The 22,950-nt window shown below is 39.2% G+C and overlaps 1 protein-coding gene across 3 annotated transcripts in view; it reads left to right on the plus strand.

The window, feature by feature from the left end:
• LOC121672012 (tubulin polymerization promoting protein) overlaps positions 1-22,950 on the plus strand; it is an 86,717-nt gene that overhangs the window by 44,729 nt on the left and 19,038 nt on the right. For all 3 annotated transcript variants that reach the window (XR_006018722.1, XM_042044400.1, XM_042044398.1), the window contains exon 4: positions 9,952-10,142. Coding sequence is in view for 2 of the 3 variants with exons in the window: in XM_042044400.1 (XP_041900334.1) it covers positions 9,952-10,142 (191 nt within the window). In the remaining variant the exon portion in view is untranslated. The remainder of the gene's footprint in view (positions 1-9,951; positions 10,143-22,950) is intronic.

Consider the following 22,950-nt stretch of genomic DNA (forward strand, 5'->3'; position numbering starts at 1 on the left):
ATTCCTACACAAAGGTTGCAAAGAGCAAAACTGAGGTTCTTTCTTTTCCTGTTCCAAAAGCTGTGTGCCATAACAATGCTGAATGCATTTCTACATCTCCAGGGTAACAGATCCTTGCTTTGTTCATTGCTTGCTGTTAAAATAAAACCAGTTGAACTTCAGTGTATATTCATCAGGGTCCTTGACATAGAAATGCAGAACAATTTCAAGTGCAAGGGATCTGGAATGATCTCATTCAAACCTTCTGTTCATAAGAGGGCTTACTTAAAGCCAGATCAGGTTGTTTAGGGCTCAGTCCAGTCAGATTCACTGTGAGAGGAGTATGGGTGGCAGGGCAGTACAGCAGCAGCAGCACTTTAAAAGCTGGGTGATGGGTGCTCAGGGAGATGTTGATGTGGGCGAGATCACATTCTCACCAAAATGTACCTGTTAGGGCAAGAGCAAGGAAGCCAGAGTGCAGCCCACAGAGTGTGGTAAATGAGACAAAAGAGTTGTTGCAGCAGAAGTGCAAAGAGGCCTAGAAATTCCACTTAAGACTATGTGGATCTGCTTGAGGACTATACAGTAGTATTCTGAAAAAGCTGCAGGACATACTGTCCAGCACATGGACATCCATTAAGATGTAGAAGAAGTCTGCAGGACTGCCGTTAGCACATCAGAGTCCTTGGCTCCGTTAGGAAGAAGTCCTATATCCATGTTGCATGCTTCAAAGAGCTCCTCTGTCTTCATGGAGGTCAGGGCAGTGGTGGCCACTCTTGTGGGAGACGTGCTGTGGTCAAGGTCCTGAGATTCCAGATGGCGGGAGAAGATGAAGAGGAGACTGATGTGGTATTTGTGGAAAACCCAAGCTACACAAGGTCAGGAGGGAGTGACAGCTGGAGACCAAGTGGACAGAGACTATTGAGATAGAGAAGGCTGAAAGCTTGTGGCGTCTGGCAGCAAAAAGTCATAGATACGCTCCACCTGCAGTTCTTCAATTTCAGAATACATACAGTATCCTGAGCACTGGTGAGGATCAACAAGACCGATCAGAGTCAGCTGAGCCTGAATTTAGTGCTCACACAAAAGAGGGAAAATGAGTGGTAGTGGTGACCAGCATGGTCTCACGCTGTGGGGACAGACAGGTTCTTTTAAGGATCCTTGGTTGAATGAGAGCTGGCCACAGATTTGTGGTTACATCAGGCCTTAGCATGAGCTGTGTGTTAGTGAAAATCTGGAAACGAGTTGAGTGAACAGTCGCAGAAGATTTTGCCATCCCCAATATCTCATGTGTTATTACACTTCCCTGTTCCGAAATGGGTGACACTATACTCTAGCAACAGTGCTGTACCTGGAGTCAGGAGTAATGGGTACCAATCACAGATCACTGAAGATTCTTCTCATGGATGATTAAGGCATGTATTTTCTGATCTCACCCGATGTCTCAGGAGTTTTACTGCTTGGTAGGTGCTGGGATCTGGGATTGTTGCAGATGCTTGGACAATATTTGTCCAGCCTCCTAACATGGACCTCTTCTTCCTCTTCCTTGTGGGTACCAAGAGTACTGCTCTGGAGTTAACCTGGAACATATAAAGAGGAACTACAGAGGTCTAGAAGTGAGGCTGATGGGTATGGAGCTCAGATTTTGTCTTCCCAATCCAGGGAGGAGGAAAGATTGGGCAGACATGGACTGTATGGCTTCTGTTGAAGATGGGGCTTTGGCTTCTGGGACCAGAGAAATGAGGGCTACTCAGCAGGGATGGAATAAATTTAACAAAGTGGAACAAGAGTAACTTTACAAACTAGGCTTACTGATCTGCTGAGGAGACTGTTAGACTGGGTATGGAAGGTTACCATAACCTGAAGATGAAAGATCATAAGGGGCAGAGCAGATATGTCTGGGTGACAAGCCTGACAAGGGAGGCTCTTGCCCTTCTGTAAATGCAGCAGGACATGGTCCATCTCTTACGTCTGCGCACAAAAGCATATAGTATGGGGAAAGCAGGGCAAATTAGTCACAGAGATGTGATTCATTGGGATTGTGCAGGTGTGTTAACACCGCTCTTGTGACTGGAGGGCTGCACTGGATGAATAGAGGCTCTTCAGGAAATACATGAAAAAAAATGAGGAAGAAGGATTGTAGTCTATGAAGGATTGTAGTCTATTTTGACAGCATCTAGCTTTGGAACAAGTCTCATTAAAGACTGGTTGTAAGAAGGATTCAGCAACACCCTCACTTAAAATAAAAAAGTAACTCTGTAATAATATACTTCCCTTTCTGTTTTGTCTTCGCATCAATATGAATGAAAAACTCCTCCTCAGGGAAGTGTTGGCACACTGTTTTTAGCTTTGTGGAAGGTCATGTTAATCAGGCTGCTAGATCCCACGAGTTGAGACCATGTAATGACTTGCACTGTTGAAATGCTGGAGAACTGGAGTTAAGGGGCTAATCTTACAGAGGAGGAAAGGAAAGGGTCTCTTGTAGGTGCCAAATGGGCAACACCTGATCTGCCCTTACGGCTGGACATTACATGGTCTTCTCTTGGAGCTACACCTGAGTCAGGCAGATTTGAGAGATTAATGTGAATTTATTGCTAGAAGTGAGTCTTACATAGAAGTGCCTATGTAAGGCACCTTTTTGATGTCTTTTGCTCTAGCTCTGGCTGGACTCCTAGTTGGTAAGAAGGTTTATGTACAGTATATAGAGTTTGGACTTGGAATATTATATCACCTGAGTGGCGTTACTGGGAACCACTCAATTGAAAGTCCTCACCAGGATTAGTTAAAATGGTGTCACTTTCTGGCATTATTGGAGTTGCTTATTGGGTTTTTTTGTGTGAGTGTGTCTGTGCACACACTAAACTGAAGGAACACGAACAAAATGCAAATTTTATTTGAAGCTTGATCTCGGTTTCTGACTTTGTGCAGACTTTTAATGAATGTGCATGTATTCCCATGAATGTAAAAACCAAGTAAATACAATTTTGGTAGGGAGTTCTGGTACAATTTCCCCCCCCAAAAAAGGGCAAACTTTCCCTTTGAAATTTTTTTTCCATGTTACAGTCATTTTTTGTTTCTCATTTTTACGAAGGTTGTGGATATTACCAGCAGACCAATAATTTTCTAAGCCTTGCTGAGACTGTGAATGTTGGTGCTGATTCTGCAGGCTCCCAGAACATTTTAATTCCATAAAGAAATCTCCATGGCAACTTTTTCTAGGAAAATGTGGTGTTAGATACTGAATTGTTATGGTTGAAGGAGCAGATGTAGGAAAGCACTCAGTTTCAGTGAGGAAAGCTGACTGCAGGTGACAGTGTAGCCAGAAGTGCTGTGGCTAAGATGTGGTGAGGAGTAATGAGCAGCTCACCTACTGCCTGTCACCATCCTTCTTGGCAGTGCACGCAGTCCCAGCACTGATTGCTGAAAAGGCACAGTCAGTCCTCAGGCAGGCAGGGACTGTTTCTGTACTATCTGGACATTTGTAATTCAGGAAAGAAAACCAACCAGAAAACCCTGCTGCAGGGTGTTGCATCATTAAGTTTCTGCCTAAGCTGTGGAACAGCTTTAAATCAAACCTGCATCTTTGTCAGTAGTGGCAAGCGGTGGAAAACATCTTCAGCCAAGAGTTGTTTCAGTGGAGCCAAGAGTTCGTTGTGAAAGCGAGGGCACTCGGTGTCTGTTTTGAATATGTGATATTCCTGAAGTCCAGTAGGTTTTCTCGGTGCTTTTCCTTCCCAGGAATTGGTTGTGGAGAGCCTTTTGGGAATGGTGCCATGCTGTGTGCAGAGCCACCTGGCACAGAGTTCCCGCGAGCTTGCCAGGGGTGTGGTGCTGCAGAAGTGAGCCCCGTGCAGCTGCAAGTGCGTGGTGCTGCACTGCAGTGCCCTGCTCGTGGAGCCCACTGCAGTGTGCCAGGTGCAAAGCTTTTGTGGCATTTGCTTGGGATGAGAACTGTGAGCTTTTTAGAAGGGATGGTACTGTGTGCTGACAGAAAATGAGGAACGCTACCTTGGCAGCACTGAATCGTCTTTTTTCTTCTTTGCCTCAACTTTGTTCTGGAAGGAAAAGTCCTGAAAGTCCGGGAAATCTTTCAGTCTCACACTGTTACCCTATTTTCTTGACTGTGGCACTAGATTCATATGATGCTTCTAGCCTTTTAATACAAAAGTTGATTTTATGGGGTCTTTTGAGTCCATAAAATTCATGCAGTTTTCCTGCTGCAAACAAGCCAATCCAGTGCAGCTGCAGAACTTTCAGTGGATATATTTTCCTTCAGCAAACTGCTATATACTTCTGTACTACTGTAGATAAAATACATGTTCTTGACTTCTGTGCTCTCATTTCCTCTTTACTGTAGTTCATTTCAGTTTCCTAAGGACTGATAATACATTTCTGAAACTAGTTCAAATTCTCAAATTGATGAAATGGGTTGTGTTGCTTGCTCTGTAAACTGCTTCTTGATTCATTAGTTATCTTCAAGTAGAAGACAAAATCTGTGTAAGTTTACAGAGTTGTCTTTCTCAAGAAAGGGCAAGGGAGGAATGTGGTATTTAAGGTTTCCAGGGTTCAAAGACTACAGCTTTCACTTCCTGTCTTTGGTATGAGGGCTGTTTCCGAGAGACAGAAGTTGGAATATTGGTAATGTGTAATTTGGATGAGATGTTGGATTGTTTTGTTTTGTTTACTTACCTGCAGTGTGGTCAAACACTGGAATAAGTTGCCCATGGAGGCTGTGGAACTTCGGAGGGTTTCAGGACTCGACTGGAGAAGTTTCTGTGTAAGCCTGTTTGAGCCTTGCTGTAAGCAGGGCTTTATCTAGATAAAGACTCATATTCAAAGGTTCTTCCCAACCTAAATTGTTCTGTGACTTGGTAATTTTAAGTTCTGATACTCCTCAAGGACAGAGAATCCCCCACTCTTTCCAGGCTTGACCAACCACAGTGGTGAAAAATTCTTATGTGTCTAGTTGGAATTTCGTGTCTTCCAAATCATGTCTGTTACTGTTTACTCCTGAACTGTCTCTGTTTCTAATATAATCACTCTGTTGAGGACGGGAATAAGATTTGTCTCTCCTTTTTTTTTTTGTTCTGAGTCTTGATAAACACATTCCCGTCATCTTTTCTATGTATGTCACATGCTCCAAGCCCCTTGCTCTCTTAGCAGCACTTCTCAGTCAACACTAACACAAAGCGAGGAAATATACTGAATTGCTAACAAAAAATGCACAAAAAAATGAATAAACTCAATTTGGAACACTAAATGATTGATTCTGTTGTGCTAAGTAAAACTTTCTCCCTATGAGAAAGTTTTTTTTAAATAAAAAATTAAAGTCCATGGGCACCTTCTGTGATATGCCAACTTTATGGTTAATCGTATGTTCAAGTAAGAGCTGGAAAAGGAAGGCTTCTATGGTCTCACAGAAAGAAAAGGGAGGAGGTTGGCTCCAAGGAATTTATTGCCTTTAGAATAATGTAACTAGAGACATTATGTAACTTACTCTAGATAGTAAACACTTCAAGCAGAATTGCTTTATAAAGGACAGAATCATTTGTATGTGATTAATTGTGAAAAAGAAAGGGGAGTAGTAACTCATTAATGTGGAAACTGTCCTCATCCAGCCCTTTGTGCTCTTCACTAGATTTCTTCCTACATTTTTCTTCACTTAAGAAGGATGGTCAGCTTTCTCCCCCCACCCCCCACCTTTTTTATTTGTCTCCCAATACCCTTGTAGAATTAAAAATGAGAAGATGGGTTGTAGAGAAGAATGAGCTCACAGCTACCCTTTCAATTGTTTCTGCCTTTTGCTCAATATCCACTTTAATCTGCATAGTTGGTTTTGTTGTTCAGAAACAGAAAAAAACATTTTGATAAAAACAGTTGGTTGCACATTCACTTCATGAAGGCCGTTCACTAAAAATAAGTCATCAGCTCATAGAGGAATCTTTATGGATAAACCTTTCACGTTAAGACACTGAAAGTAATGGTACAGCTAATCCTAGAAATCACATCCAGGCACATGAAGGACAAGAAAGTCATCAGGAGTAATCAGCATGGCTGATCACCAAAGGAGAGTCATGCTTGACTGACCTGTAAATTTCTACAATTAAATTACTGCCCCAGGAGATAGGGGAAGAAGAGAGTGGTATAGTGTCTACCTGGGCTTCAGTAAGGCCTTTGATGTGGTCTCTTACAAGAGCCTCACAGCCCCTCAAGCTGTTGCTGTAGGGGCTGGAAGGGGAGACACTGAGGTGGACTGAAAACAGGGTGAATAGTTGGGCCCTGAGGGTGGTGGTGAACAGTGCAAAGTCCAGTTGGAGGCTGGAAAACAGTGGTGTACCCCAGGGGTCCACTGAGTCCATTAATCATCTTCATGACAGGGTGTGGTATACTCTCAGTGAGTTTGCTGATGACATAGAACTGGGAGGAGTGGCTAATAGGTCATCCAGATGGGATGGTTGCCATCCAGAGGGACATGTGGGAGATACGGCCTGACAGGAACTTCTGCCAGCTCAGCAAGCAGTGCAAAGTCCTGCAATTGGCGAGGAAGAGCCCTGTGGGAAACAGAAGAGCAGAAACTTCCACAGGGACTAATGAGTTTGATTTACACCCCTGGAAAGAGCTTGGGTTGGTGTAGTGGCAAAGCTACACAGACTTTAAGCAGAAGAATTATAAATCTGTGTTTCTATAGTTATAAGTAAGAATATGTATTGGGTGATATGGTGAAGGGTTTTTAAGTATAGTAATGTGATTTTATAGTTTAAGTTAAGAATTTAGATGTTATAATAGAAGTACATGTGTGTACGTGAGCTAGCAAGTTATTGATTGAGAAACAGACACAATGCAGTAAAAAATACCAAAGGTGATAGGTTACAAAGTCAAAATGAAGCTTTGTGTTAATTGCTTATTGGACCAGAAAGTTATGAATTGCCATGTAACTTTGAAACTCGTGACTGTCTGCAGTTATGGCGACTTGTTACTAAATCTATGGACTCTGAGACTGATGCCTTGTTGATTTTTCAAGTAATAAATTGTGATAACCGTGATGGTCCCATCTCTTGAATGAGGTGCCTACAGAGCCCCACACACCAGTACATGCAGGGGGCTATGCAGATAGAAAGGAGATTGGTTGAAATGGACCTGGGAGTTAATGTGGACACCAAGTTGAACATGAACCTGAGTGGTGTTCTTGCTGTATGGAATGCTGCTGGTATCTTGGCTGCAAACAGGGTGTTCCTTCCCCTCTGCTCAGCCCTGGTGAAGTCTCATCTGGAGTGCTGCATTCAGCTCTAGGCTTCCCAGGAGAAGAATGATATGGAGCTGCTGGAAGAAGTCCAGCAATGGACCATAAAGATGATGGAGGGACTGGACTGTCTCTCCTATGAGGAAAGGCTGAGGGAGCTGGGACTGTTTAACCTGGGGAAGAGAAGGCTCAAGGGTGAATCCCATCCACGTATATAAATACCTGAAGGGAGGGTGCAAAGATGGTGGAGCAAGGCTTTTTTCAGTAGTGCTCAGTCAGAGGACTTTTCTATGATTCTGTGATGTATAGTACCACTAGCTGCTTCTGGTTGAGGAGCCCAAGGTGGATATGAAGTTGTTGTATATTCTACTCTGTATTTACAAAGGCTTTTTTGAATGAAGGCGTCTTAGCACAGCCTTAAAAATGTTTACACAACCTTAAAAAGAAAGGAGTATTTTCTTTTTAATGTATACGCATTCATCGTAAGAATGATGGAAAAGAAATAAAAAAGGAGAAATGAGGTGGCATCTCATCTCTGATCTTTTATATAAATATATCATTTCAGGGAGTGAGAGCATAATGTACAAGGAGTTAACATTGCTTGAATTTTGTTGGATACAAAGTGAGCCTCCCATTTCATAGAAATTTTGCCAACAGCAAATCAACAGGACTTCAGTTGTAATAGTCTGTCACGTGTTGGAAGGGGCACACCAGTGACTTTACATGCAACTTAGGAAACGGCTGCAGTTCTTACTCAGTAGAAAGCAATTTGGAGAAAAAATATTCGCCTTGCAGCTACTGCCTTAGTGTTCATTTCACATATCGTGACTCATGTGATGCAGGAAGCTGCCTGATCCATCTCAGGCTGAAAGACCACAGGATGTGGGATCACTGTTCTTGCTCTGGTTTTGTATGTTCGTTGTGCTGGGGTTTTAGGTTTTGTTTGTTTTTTTGGGATAAAAAGGTCATATTTTTTAACCTACCAAGCTGTTGCCCATCCTCAGTTTTCTTGTTGGTTTGAAACATGTTGCTGTTTTCCCTACAGACTAGTAGGAAAAGGAAGGGCTTGTGTGGCATGCTGCTATCATCTTGTTGTAAAGATCCAACTTGATTTTCTGATAAGTCATCTGTGTTGTGTTCTTACCAGAATGCAGGTGTCTTGATATAAACACCAGATTTCTCAAGTTTACTGCTGGGAATAGTTTTCTGGGAATATCCTTCATTATTGACATGAGCCATTCTATTAATCCTCATTTTACTGTTTCTTCTTTCATGTTAACATGTGTGCATTTCCATCCACTCACACAAGTTTTAGTATGTATGTTACTAAATATGTTACTGTACAAAAATTCTCATGTATTTTTATTGTAGTTTATGTATTGAGGAAAATTTCATATATTTCATGCCACACCTTCGAAACAGAGGAGCAGAACCTGTAGTCTTTCTTTTTCAAATAGTGATTAAGTTTACCATTACAAATTCTCAGAATAGAAGCGCGTCCTGAGAATGAATTTGGTAAAGGAAAAGGCAGTCAGCTAGAGTTTCTGAGAGTTCTCTGTGGATGTGACAGTAGAGAGTGTATGCACATCTAGATAAAACTGTTTTTCTGTAAGGTAGTGGTTTTTAAGTGCAAGGAAAGTAAGTATGTTTTAAGTTTAATTAATTCCATATTGAATACTGCCCTTGTCTTGCATTTGGAATTTTCCTGGTTATAAGGTGCTACCAGGTCATTTTGAACAAGTAAACTGTATATATTAGACCAATACTTCTTCCTAAGCATTGTCTTGATATCTATTTGTTCAGTATAGAAAAATAACCACTTCTGCAAATTGTATTCTTAAGTCTACAAGGCAGAAGTCCCTAAAGAGCGTTTAGCAATGCTGTTTTGAGGAAAGAATGCTCCAGGGGTCATTTTCTTTCAGACAGTGACAGGTGGTGCACATAAAAAAGATGCCCAGATTTTAGCAGTCTTTATTCATTTTAGCTCAAAAGTCTTGTGTGTTTTTTCTTCCCCTGATTTTAAAATACAGATTTAAGGATCAAAGAGGCTGCTCCTAGTCCAAGCACACAAGTTAGCATGCTTCTATGTTGTTGTGAAATACATTTTTTTTCTGTTTGTGTAGTCAAATTTTCTTTGTCTTGATGACAACAAAACTGATTTTTGAGGAGCTTGATATAACTCAGTGGAAGGAAAGTGTTTGCTCAATGCCATTTCATAGACTGCTACTTTGCTGACATTAGAAGTCACTTTCAGTCCTTGCAGTTGGTTACTTCACTCATGAATCCTAGAGTTTAGAATAAAATTGTCTTTCGAAGAAATGAATTCTAGTTGTATTGGAATACTTTTTCTATATTGGTGGAGCCAGGCTTTTATGCTTTGATGGTGACATAATGGATTTTGAACATGGTTCAAAATGTGGAATCAGGATATGACTTCTTTGTATCTTTGGTACTTAGAACTTGATTATTAATCAGAAGTATCTCATACTGAAGGTCTCTTCCAAAAGGTTTTGACGTAATTTGCGCTATTTCCTTTTCTGCTATATTATTATTATCACTGTATGTAATGGCAAGAAACACACATCTTTTTTATCCTGGAAATGAGTAGGTATTTGCATAGTCTTTGTCATTAGCAAAGATTTAAATCTTGGTAGCATGTAAAAGTATCTGTATTAAGAGTAACTGATTTCTGATGTGTCTTTTTGTTTTGTTTCTTTTCTTTCTTCCAATAGAAAACCGTTGCATCTCCAACTGTTTCACGCCTTACAGACACTTCAAAATTCACAGGTTCTCACAAAGAGAGGTTTGATGCCAGTGGGAAAGGAAAAGGCAGAGCTGGCCGAGAAGATCTGGTGGATAACTCAGGATATGTATCTGGTTATAAGCATGCAGGCACATACGATCATAAAGTACAAGGAAACAAGTAAGGCTGAGGGTTTACAACACAGAGGGGGATAGAGTATATATTTGTAAGGATGACGTTATGAATCCCACATGTTTCGGTTTTTGTGAATGTTGAGACTATGTTGTCAAGAAGTTGTCTTCAGGAACTGGAACTGATTTCAACATCTGCTGAGCTACATGCAGCACAATGCCACTTCATTACATTCCTCATGCATATATTGGCAAAAATAAATAAATATGTAGGTATAAAAAAAATATATCATTTTGTTGAGCTTTAGAAGAAAAAACCCAAACGAAAAAACAGCAAAGCCAAAGTCAAGAGCAGTTATACCACACTTTGTCAATTCAAGCAAAATATCTCAAACATTCCTAATGTTCAGTTGCCCTGATTATGTCAAAGAGAACCTCTTGAGAAGAGGATCTTTTGTAGCAGTCTTTCTGAAGAATATCCCATTACTTAATGCAGTTTTATTTGACTACTGTTTTGGGGTTTTTCTTTAAATGTCTTATATGGGATCTGGCACTTTTCTTAAACCATTCAACAATATACTATTGGGAAGTAAATGGTAGTAATATACTAGGTGCTAGCCTGTGATTGTCATATACCACTCATGGAAAAACTGAAAAAAAAGCTATTTCTAGGACAGTATAGGCTCCTAAAGTATTTTATGTCAACAGAAAGAGTTGGAAAATACCAGCCCTTAACTTCCCTCCTGTCTATACTTTGTGCTTGTTATTGTGTGTACTGTAGCACGGTTCTGACTGGCTGGATTTGGATGGCGCTATTGTACTAACCTGAGAGGTAAAGAACAAGACATTACTAAGAAAGTCTAGCAAAGGATTTTCACAGTCTGTTTTCAAGTTTGCACTGCCTCGCATTGGAAGTGAAGGGAGCATTAAGCTAATAATGCTTTAAAATATTGTTTATGACTGAACACTGCCAATCAGATTGCTATTAAATGAACGTTACTTTGCACATGTGTTGGCACGTAGTCCCTTTAAGCTCTAACATACGTAAGGAAAGCTTATGGCCCCTTGGAGTAAGGACATTTACAATTAATATCTATGTAATTAGGTGCATTTACCCACAAAAAACCCTTAAACCATTATAACTGGGCTACATTTTATGTTAGATTCATTTGAAGCCAAGGGCTTTGATTCTCTGTTCACTCTTGCTGCCAGACTTGGGAGTAATAGTATTTCTGGGAATGGCTTTCCACTGTTACCAGGAGAACCAGTCCCACAGGTTTAAGGTACAGACAGCTGAGTGTGACCTAGCTGGGGTCCAGAATGCCAAAAGAAATTAATTGGAATAAAAATAACTTTTTTTAAAGTATGGGTTGAAAAGGAGAGAAAAGGCCATTCTAATTTTCTGCAAGAGCTGAACAAGTACCCTGATGTATTATTCTGATTCTCTAAAGTTATGAAAGATAGGATGTTCAGTATTCAAAACCAGCTCTTTGCAGTTCTTCCTTGCTTTCTTTCAAAAAGAGCTTGTGCACTGATTTTCACATTCAACTCTGAATAAAGCTTAATAGATGTATTGCTCTCCCCCCACCCCTATCAGCATTCCCAGAGTACATAAAATGTAGGTGAGCAGTGTGTGCTGTTATGTGCCATGCAGGTGAATAGTCTCAATTTGGCCAATGTATGGAAAAGGGAGCACTGTTTTTCAGCCCTTAAACTGTTCATGTTTTGTTCTACTGACATTGTGTGGTATCCTGTCTTGTAACTTTGCCCTCAGTGACCCTTTGAGCCCATACATCAGCCTAAAACCAAAACAATGCCAAACGAAAGTCAAGGGCTTCCTTGTGGACTTGGACATCCTTTTGTTTGTTTATAGTTTATTTTGGTGTTTGTTTTTAAGGGGGAGGGAAGTTTGACGAAACTCAGCACACACTGTCGTAAAGATTTAAATGGCTTTTCGCACGGATGGCTTTGGTTACCTGGGTAGATTTTAGATGTGTGTAAAGATGCTCAGGATGCAAAATGTTCATTGTGAACCCTTTCCAAGAGTTACCCAGTGTTCTTGAAGAATGAAGGGTTATCCACTCCTGTGCAGCCAATGGGGACCTGTCACACTCCAAAGCAGAAAATAGGATACTTGACACCAACAGCGGCTAAATTATTCTGGCATGGGAGTAAACTGTCTAAATCTAAAGAACCTTCTTCATTACTGGTGCCTGTGCACCTGAAGATGGCTCCAGGATAGTCCTGGTTTTTTATGAATAAAAAAGCTGAGCCTCCAACCCTCATGAATCGTTCAGTAAGTTACAGGCAAAATCAGTGTCCCTGTTTTTCCTTTTGACTTTAAGACTTGACTAATAACTCACTGGTAATGGACAAGCCTCACTAAAAGGTGAAGTCCAGTCTACTGCAGAGTCCTGCCGGCACACTTTTGACCTGGCTGTTTATTGCTAGCTGTCTGCCGTGTCTGGCACATCAGGTCTTAGGTGCACAACGGACAGGCTTTCTCAGGTACCCAAATACAGAGTGTCAGTAATGCCAGAATGTTTCCATACAGGAGGAGTGATTGGTTAGGAAGATTTTAAGGTATAATTAGGTTTGAAGTTGTTCAAAGTGAGCGAGATCAGCACACTCACAAGACAGGAGGCATGCAAGGGAATTGAGAGCGCGGACAGATCCAAGCTGGCACTGGCTAGAAATTGAGCTACTCTATTCTGTTATAAGAGGCTGATGGAATGAGCTGAGGTTCTGCCAGAGTTTACTTTGCACTGCTTGTGCAGTATAAAATCCCTGCCATGAACCAAAAGCACTTTATATGGACTTGATGCAAACTTTGAAATTCTTTCAATGGCATGGTTAAGCTTGGGATCGGAATCTGAGAAGATGGTTCAGATGGCAGTATTTTGAGGAACACACTCCTTTGTTTCTTCTTTGTTTCTACAGTCTGATAGTTTTAAACCTCAAAGTGGTGCATGAAAAGAAGTCATTCTGATATGACAGTTACAAAGGAAAGTTGTGGCTGGGAAGATAGTACTTAGTAAAGGTTTTTCTCTTTTACTATGCTTGGTGTGAAAGATAATGGCTATGAATAAAAGCATCTTATGCAGCTGTGTATTAGGGGTTCACTACCTACTTAACTCTTACTATTCCACTAATATTGGTAGGAAATTAAAAGTCTAAATACTTGCTTGATTATTAGCTCTTAAGTTCCAGGCCTGCTTGGGAATGAGGCAAAGTACATTTTCTTATTCTGCTATTCCCTCAACTCTCAGGACAGTAAGTACAGCTTATACCTCAAAGATGACAGGAAGGGATAGCTGAGGAGGTGCAGGAGGTGCCCCATTTTCAGCCCTTAGAGTGTTGTAGAGCATATTCTCTTCCGATGCACCATGCTGCAGACTGTAACTAAATTCATGCCTGAAGTAAGGACATGGGAACCTAATAAGGTTTACTGTCCTCTCTTTTTCAGGGGCATCTCAATTCATTCTATCTAAATTTCCAGCCTGATTTTCAGCATCTTACACTACATAGCACTGTGTTATGTGACATCTTCTATAAAACCCTGTTGTTCCTAATTATCTTTGCTTTCATTATTACAGAAGATGCTACCAAAAGAAATGTGCTCAGAAAGTTCAGATGGCTTTTAGAAATAACCGCCTTAAAGAACAAACTCAAATTTTATTTAAATGCTGTGGCAGTACACAATCCTTACCAGTATGTCTACAGAAGCTTAACCTGACCATCAAAACCTTTACAAGAACAAGAAATAAAAATCGTTACTGAGGCAAATAAATAGTCCTTACAAATAATTTTCTAAAAATAACTTAGTTTTTAAGTAAAATACACAGCAGTCAAAAGGGATTTTCTTACAAGTGCTTGCTTACTAATTCCCTTTAGTCACTCCATGAGCTTTAGTTGAAAGTTTTGCAACCATCATTATGGAAATATTAAAACCAAAAATGGTTGTCCTGCTCTTCGTGGTTATCAAAGCTATCACAACAGTATTACTGAGAAGCAGACATTCAACACACACATAGTTTCATGAGTCCTATATGAACAGTTGTCATTAATTGTAATCGAATATTTGGAATCCCAAGGGAAATGTTGAATATTAGGCTGTAGCCAGAATTTAGCCCCCTTTTTTTTAAACCTATAATACTTCTTACCTCCTTTTCATTTAGGGGAGGGAAAGGGAGATTTCCAAACTACTCACATGTCACAGCTTGTGTGTTTCATCAGCACAGAGATTGTCTTTCAAAGATACTTTGAAGTATGTGTGTTACTGACCTTACCTAAATTAAAATTTCGTCTGACAATTTTTGAGCATTACAAAAAGCTTTCTTCACACATTACCATTTCAGACATCCGTATCTTCACTTCTGTTATCTCGATTAATATTATTTATGGTAGCTGGAATTAGGCAGAACAAAAAGGCAAATGACTACTATGCGTTGGCTTGCAAGTGATAGGTATCCCAGCCATCTGTAACCATCTGTAGAGAAAATCCTCATGTATATTCCTCCAAAACCAAAACTTTAAAGTTGTAATTGATAGGTTTTTTCTGTAAGGCTTTTCATAGTTATAAAATGAATTTCAATTCTTTGTGCCTGCATGTATGACAGTCAAAACATAACCTTGCCTTCAGTGATGCATGTATTCTGGGGGCACATGCCTGTCATCTGTGAATAAGAATTCTCTGTTTGCACTGGCCAAGAGCAAACCTTTTACCTTCATGATAGAGCAAATGTAACATGTTGCACTGGTATGTGTCCTCTTAACTGACTGTCAGCCTTGCGTGTGTGCCAAAATAACGACACCTTTGTGTACGTTGTTTGTAGTGTGAATATTATGTTCTTGGCTTGTCACTTAGTTGGTATTAAGTAATGTAATGCACAAGACTTGTGTAGGTTTGTGTGTGTGTACACATACTCTTTGGATCCAGCTTAAGTGATTAAACTGTATAAATATTGATGAAAACCTTGAATCTTATGAAGGCCAAGCTCTAGTTCTGCAGCCAGTGCTGTTCAGCTTGGCCAGCTGGGGACACTGTCATTCTCCCTTCATAGCACAAAGGTAACAATCTAAGGAGGCCTTTACAGTTTTACCTGTCTACCCTGTTCTGAGAGAAATCACTTCAGCAATTCTAACATAGACTTGGTGTGACAAGGGAAGTTTCTCCATGGTAAGGAAGTAGGAGAGAGAGAGTTAGGGTAAAAGCAAGCTTTCCTCTGAGTGCTCTCAAGAAACCATTTAAAACTATACTCTCCATGGGCCCTATATTTTCCTTTGCCCCAGCTTTGTGAAGCAAGCTGACACTGACTGTGTAAACAGTGTAAACAGTTGTTCATCATCCATTAGTAAGTATAAAGCTGTGGTATAATGAGTTGGGAACAGGAAACAGGAGTGTCATACGTTGCTTATGGAGTCAAGTCTTGCTTGGACCTTTATAAAATTAAGTACCAGAAGCATAATGACAGCTCTTAAACTTGTGTGAAATTCTTAAAAGTCTGGAGTACCTCAAATTGATATGTGTACCTCCTGTATTTGGAGTGTTCGCCCATAAAATATCATTTAAACAGTCAGTTGCTCATTTTGTGCAACCCCAAAGTGCCCATTTGGCTTACTTAATATGAGCTGGAAGTGATGGTCAGGGTTGTTCTTTTTAAGTCTTCAGAATCCTAGAACTACTAAGAAACCTGTAGTTGCTTTTGTGCTTGCTCATTAAATTCAAAACCAATGCTTTGAAGGATGTCCCAGCTAAGAGTAATGCTTCTGGAAGTAAAAGAATATTGCAGATAGAACCTCCACGTCTTAGTTGTCCATGTAATTTATTTTTGCAGGGAGAAAAATCTATTAATATATTCAGTATTTTTTCATGTTTTTCAGTATATTAACCTTGGTATATTGCTTCAAAAACCCTATGGAGAAGGTGGATTTCAACACAAGTTTAAGATACAGCTCTTGGCTTTGTTGTCAGAAAATATTTGAATTGGCTTATTTCATTCAAACTAATTGATCATCCACTCAAGGTAGACTTTGGCAAGAGTAAGCCTGATCATAAATAAAAAGGGGAAAAATCCAGCCTCTTTGCTGAGCATTCTTCCAGATATTTGCAGTTCTGGTAGTCTGAAACAATTTTTTAAAAAAGAAGTTATCTTTTGTATTCATGCACAGATATACATGAAGGCAAAACTACAGAAGAGGCTTTTTTTTTTTTCTCTTTAAACCTTGCATTTAGAAATTGACATTGAAATGCCGAACTGACTAACCTGATTTGGAAAAAATGCTAAGCTACTATCATATTCCATTGCAGCTAAATAGCCAATGAATTAATTTTCAAATACAGTTATACAGCATCTCTTTTTTGTGAGTTACTGTAAAGCTTATGGCACTGTACAAAGTGAGTTTTGATGTCAACATTTGTAAAGGTCTTAATGCTCATGATAATTTGCCCTTACCTCCAGTTATCTTCATGCAAAATTTTTCTACTACTTTGCATATTTTTCAGAAAAGATCAGAAACATGAATAAAGTTACAGTCAAGTAAATTAAAAATGTGGCCCTAAAAGTACACTCAGTTCATCCATCTTTGCATTTTGATCAGGAGCTACATTATAGATCAGCAACAAAATAAAAAAAGATGGCAGTCTGAATCCCTACAGTGGTAAATTATTTTAAGTTCCAGTTTACATCAGATGAGTTTCTGTATGCTTACATTTGCTCAAATGCTATTTTTAAACAAAGTAATTAAATAATGTGAAATAATACAGCCTGGGCTCTGTTAAATAGGGTTCTATTAATGCAACTGAAATGCTGTGTATGTCTGTAATATTCATGCTAAATATGTAATAGATCTTTACAAAGGCTTTGTGTAAAGTCAGTTAACCTACAAACTGATGTCCTGTGTAAAATCGTGTTGGCAAACTACTTTTGTTAGCACTGTAGTGTATGAAAAGGTAAGATCATAGACAAAAACAAGTTATAGGGTGCAAAAAAGTGTGTTTGTTTTTAATCTTTGTACTGGCTTCAGAATATATCGGCTTTGGCAAATTCTTGCAGCAGGGAAATTTTTTTGTATAATGCTTATAATACAAAGTAATATGTCTTTACATTCTGTAAAGCAGAGAAATGGTCAATGTTGGATAAGTATATTGAAGTTTATTCTTAGCAAGGTGTTATGTTTCACAGATTTAAATATTAGAGGGGAAATATATATTTATACAGAAGTATAATTTTTGAATGAGATTGATTTTCTTCAGTCATGAACAATTTATTTATCCACATTATGCTTTATTCCTTTGCTAGGTTGTTTATCAGTCCATGCTGTTCCAACATCCATTTCTAATTCAATTAGATGTTTTGATTCTTTGTTTGCACAAATCTGGATGTGCATGCTGTCAGGACCTGATCATAAAGGGTGGAGGCAAAACTGTTTTGTCTATGATTACCTAGAGCACTAGTTAAAATTTAATCGTTAAGCAGCTGGGATATGGAGATAGGTCTTGACATAATCTTCCTTGGAGCACTGTACACCATGATAAAAACTTCCAGTGAAGCTTACTAGTTTTTGTTCTTATTTTCACTTGTCTCTCATCAACCAGGAAGGTGCTGTGTGCTAATAATTACCTGCAATATTTCTAATTGCAGGCTTTGCAAATATTAACATGCAGCTGTATTAGCCTACTGTGTTCACTGTGAAATTTTCAACATGGTAAAAATTTTACATGATCATTTAACCTTACAAGTTTACTTTTTCTCATCAATTTAACACTGAATCTTCATTATTGCAAATGAACAACTTGAGCGTAGCATTTCTTAATCTTAACTATAGTAGATAAACATGTCCTAAGCAAAGATTTTTAACCACTTGATGAAGGGGGCCAGGCACCATTCAGTGCAAAGCACGCTGGGCAAAATCTTATCCCCACTGCAGCCTGTTCCAAAATTCTACCTGGTGTTAGCAAAAATAGAACCACCATTACCAAGGGGTTAATAGGCTTAGTAACCATGACAAGAGGTTGTGGGGGAGCACAACAGTGATTCTCTATTTCCATGTCTTTTGTTTCTGTTAATTTAAAACTACTACTCTTCAATCTTTAAAACAAGTAAAAGAAACTTGAAGGGGGGAATCATATACTACTAGTTTGTACTAGGTTTTTTCAGGAAAAGGAAACAAATTTATATATATATATATATATATATGCAATATATTTTTACACTGTTTATTAATGCTAGAAAGTATTAAATGTATCACTTTATCTGTGTGAATGTTAAAGTAATGACAATGTTATGGATGTTTTAAGCCTTTTGAAGTTGTCTTGTTAAATTCTAAACCCACATTAACAATGGAAAAGCTACTTTGTCTGCAACATTATTGTTGATGTTTTAGGGGAAAAGTTCAAGTGCAGCAGTTGTTTTGATTAGCACTGTAAAAGCTTGGCTTGAAAAGTTATAGTGAAATCCATATTTTAAACACCATTTCTTTAAAGTATAGCTTCTCATAAAGTACGTTACTGCTGTTGACTGACTGTATAAAATTGTATTTTTAGTTGGTAAAGTGATCAATAAATGTGTTACTATGTCAGTTCTGGGATTTATTGAAGTAAATCGTATTTGCTGATAAACTTTGTAAGCAACAGTTATTTTACAGTTTATATGTTAATTTAATTGCTAATGAATTTATAAATTACATCAAAATACTCTCTGAACATCCAGCTGTCTGGTTCTGAGCAGAATCTATTTCTTCTTTACCATTTATTTTCACAGTTTGAATAATGACTAAAGCTGACCATTAATATTTTGAGAATTCTAATATGATGCTTGAATAGCCATGATAATGGTGATCCACCAAATGAGATCTGACAGGGATTAAGCCATTTGTTCTTGACTAGCTACCTAAGATAGCTTGATCCTCAGTGCAAAAGCCTGAGTTACTGCTCTCACCTTCTTTAAGTGGTGTTGAAAACACTTTACTTGTAAGGAAAGTAATTTGCTACATAGAGCATTGTTTTAATGATGTTACATCCAAAAGGAAATGTGGACCTTTTGTTTATAAATAACAATATTACTCAGCTTTCCAGTAGCAAAAATACCATGATTTTATTCAAGAAGCGGAAGACTGAAGTATTTAATTTAATTCAGAACATTGTAACAGCATAATTAATAATGTGACAATAAAAAACCAAGTCACAGTGCTGCTCTAGAAATGCAGCAGTCAATTGACAATTTATCAATTGTTAATCAACAAAATGAGCAGTCAGTTGCTAATCCAGTGATGAGCAACTGCAAGGAAACATAACTAAACAGTTTACAGCTACCCTGTCTCTTCTCCAGTTGTTCTCAAACTGGAAATGGTATTCCTTGTTCTCACACACTAGACAACCTTCTTTAGAACTGCCTTTTAAGTGAAATCTAATACAGCTGTGTCCTGATATAGCTTTTCTTCCTGCATCGAGACCATGGACTGCCCCCTCCTGTACTCCTTTTAACTCTTAGTAGGTATGGTTACTGAAAAACTGTAAAAAACATAGTGAAGCAGACCCTGTAGAAAAATCAGTATTTTTCTTTACCATTCAAAAAGCCTTTAAGATAGGGGAAGATAGTACTCTTCTGCCCTATGAGAATGTAAGACACAAAGATCTGTATTTTCAAAAGAGTTAGGGATTTTTTATTATTTTCCTGTCGGGCCTCTAGAAATGCCCATTCACCCCTACACACCACTTACACGTCATGACTTTAAAATGAAAAATAACCCCCCTCTGCAAGGATGCGTTCTCTTTACTCCAGGAATACAATTATTTGGGCTAGTTTTCAGTCTGTGTAGCTACTGTTGCAATAACTATGCACTCCTGCTCTCGTGTCCGTATGTGCTGTGCAGGCTGATCTTTCCTGCTTCTGTCAGCTGTTCTACCACAACCAGGACTGCACAGAGGAAAGTGTGGAGGCAAAGGCTACCTCTGCCAAATCTGAGTCTTCAGGGGACTTAACCTGGTCTTCTAGTTAGCCTTTTTTTTAATTTACTCAGCTTTCTATTTAACTCACTGCACTGATTTACTAATAATGTAAACTAACACAAGCACATTGAAAGTTCACGTACTTATTGATAATTATTCATTAGATCCCCTCTCAGTGATCTCTTCTCCACAGCAATAGTGAATATATATGGAAGGAACCAAAGGCAGGGATGTAGGTGGTCTGGGGAGGAACAAGCACAGGAAAATAGAGGGATAAGGGGGTAGTCCCTGGTCCATGCAGTTATTTGGTGATGCCCTGGACCTCCTCAGTGCCAGCTGTCCTGTCTTATTACATTTAATTTCTAACTGTTTTCTTGGGTGAGGGGATTATCTGTTCTGTGTACGTATGTGCTTATGGAAGTCTAATTGCTACCAGCTGGAGTCATACCGTGGGTCACAATAGCCAGTGTTACCTGTGGTGCCAGTAACTAGAGTGGAGGCTGTGGGTGACAGGAACCCATGTGCTTGTGGTGCCAGCAGCTGGGCCAGATGAGGGCTTGTCTAGCACCATTTGGCTGCCAGCAGATACTGAGCTGAACCTAGACTGCAAGCAGGGGCTTTAGCATCAGTTAGCAAAGCATTCATAAGACTGGGCCAGATACATGTATGTCTCTGAGACAGTTGGAAGCACATACCAAAGGGACCAGGCAGTCTGTAACAGCTGCTGGGGAGGCTACAAGGTCTGATGGTGTGTCTCTCTATGCAGGAGATGATAGAGTCTGCAGGATAGTTACTCAGCTGGCTGCACATCTCATCTCAGTTAGTCAAGGGATCCAGTATGTGTTGGTCTGCATTGGGTGGGAAGGGAATGATGACATGGGACTGTCCCAGCAGATGAAGTATAGCTGTGATCTTCACAGACTTGCATGTCCAGATTCCAGCAGCAGGGGAAAATAGGGATCCAGGCACTGGACATTGGATAGGCTGTCTTGCAGGGTATCACATTAAATATATGCATGTTTCCTAATAGCAGCCCTTCATCCTGGTCAGCCATAGACAGGTTGTTGGAACTGATTTTGGTTTTGTTGGTGGTGCTGGCTTTGTTTTTTTAAATTTGGAAGATTTCTTGCTGTGTCCACCAACACTACCATCATGAAACAACTTTGCCTTCTTTGCAATGGTACTAACATCTGTTGTTGTCTGTATTGTTACAAAAACGTTGATTTGTTGTGTTTCTTAACTGATAATAGCTCCCGTTAAACTGCTCGAAATGAGTCTCAAGGCATGTGCATGTCTGCTAATTCTTGATAGAAATTAAAGTTCTTTACATTAAACAATTCAGGCAACCAATTTTGTTCATTTCCCCAGCTAATTTAAATTATTTTTTAAATGTTTCCTTTCAGTAGTATTTTGGTGGGTTTATTCTATTTTAGTACTACTAATTTGAACTTTTACTGCAAAGCAAACTCTTTAAAGGAACATTTCTTATAAGTTTCTTAATGGAAAAAATTCTTGTAGTTATACACTGACATTTATTCAGTGAGAGTAGGTTTCATATGTTGACGTCGCTGGACCAGATGGAGTATAAAATATGAAAAGTATAAATACAGTTTTTTAAATATAAGTGTAGAAACCCAGAGTGCTGAGAATATTTCTCTGCCTGTTTTTAAGGGTTCTTACCCCCCTGAACAACAGTTTTGACCTCCAACCTTGGAAAAAATTACCAACGATCAGACAGGAACTAGAAAATACAGTGGTGTGAATTAGGTGATAGATTACTATGTAAGATTGTCACAGGGTGAAAAATTTAGAGGTTTTGGGCTTCTCTTTGTAGTAAATAGATAAGAGTAAAAAATATCAAAATGGAGGATTGTTGTTGTTCTCTAAACCTTCTTCTCCTTCTTCTACTACTCCATGTTCTGCAGTAAAAGTAGTTTGGAATGATTGGATAGAGAATTCTGCAGTTCCTGCCCGTGTTACTGAATAATTGGTAGGAAAGTGAAAATAATGTATGTTTTTAGTAACCATTGTTACATTATGTTTAAAAGGCTGTGTAAATCGTGTTAATTAGAGACTTCAGTCCTGCTTTCTGTGCTCTATGCTGTACCTGGGTCACGCTAGTGGCTCTGTTCCTCTGATAAGACTTAATAAACAACTATCTGGAAGCATTGAAACTCAAGGAAAAGTCTCGGTTTATCTTTGAAACTCCTTGCAAGGACTTCTAGAAAATTCTCTCCCATCAGGAGGGATTTGATTTATGGCATGGTTCAGTGTCAATAAGATTAAAATTTCTTGTATCTTTATATGTAAAACATACCTATATATATATATATAAAATTGGTATAAAATGTTTCCCATTATTTGAAATTCCATCTCTGTTCCTAGGCACTGTCACCAGTGTGAAGTGATATTGTATGTTGATTTTGGGATCCTGCTTTAGCTAATTGCCATGACACAGACATCCTGAAGGATGTAAACTTCTTTTACTTAAGTAAATCTTGCCTGCCTTAAAGCAGCATGACATCATTTTGTCCTATGTGCAATCTTTGCTTGTTACCGCCTTCTCATTCTCGTCATCCTCATAAACAGCACTTGACAATGGCTTTCATGCTGAGCTGTGTCTCGTTCTGCTCTTCTCAGTTTCTTGTCTGTCCCACCCTATGGGGAAGGAAGCACCCAAGATTTGTAAATGGCTCGTGGTCGAAAGGAATGACAAAAGTCAGAGGCCCCACAAAGTTCTATTAGTAAATTACACACTTAGCATGGAAATTGGTATGTTAGTCCCTGACCTACGCTGTAAGCCAGCAGTGGCTTTTGGGTAAAGGGGTAGGATCAGAAGGAAGAGAAGAAAGGAAGAGATGAATTAAAGAGGGGAAGAGAAAGAGAGACATCATCTGTCTGGCCGATG

This window comes from Corvus kubaryi, unplaced genomic scaffold, assembly GCF_017639235.1.
Source record: "Corvus kubaryi isolate FWS band 111438036 unplaced genomic scaffold, C.kubaryi_AGA036_p1.0 37398, whole genome shotgun sequence".
Lineage (NCBI taxonomy): Eukaryota > Metazoa > Chordata > Aves > Passeriformes > Corvidae > Corvus > Corvus kubaryi.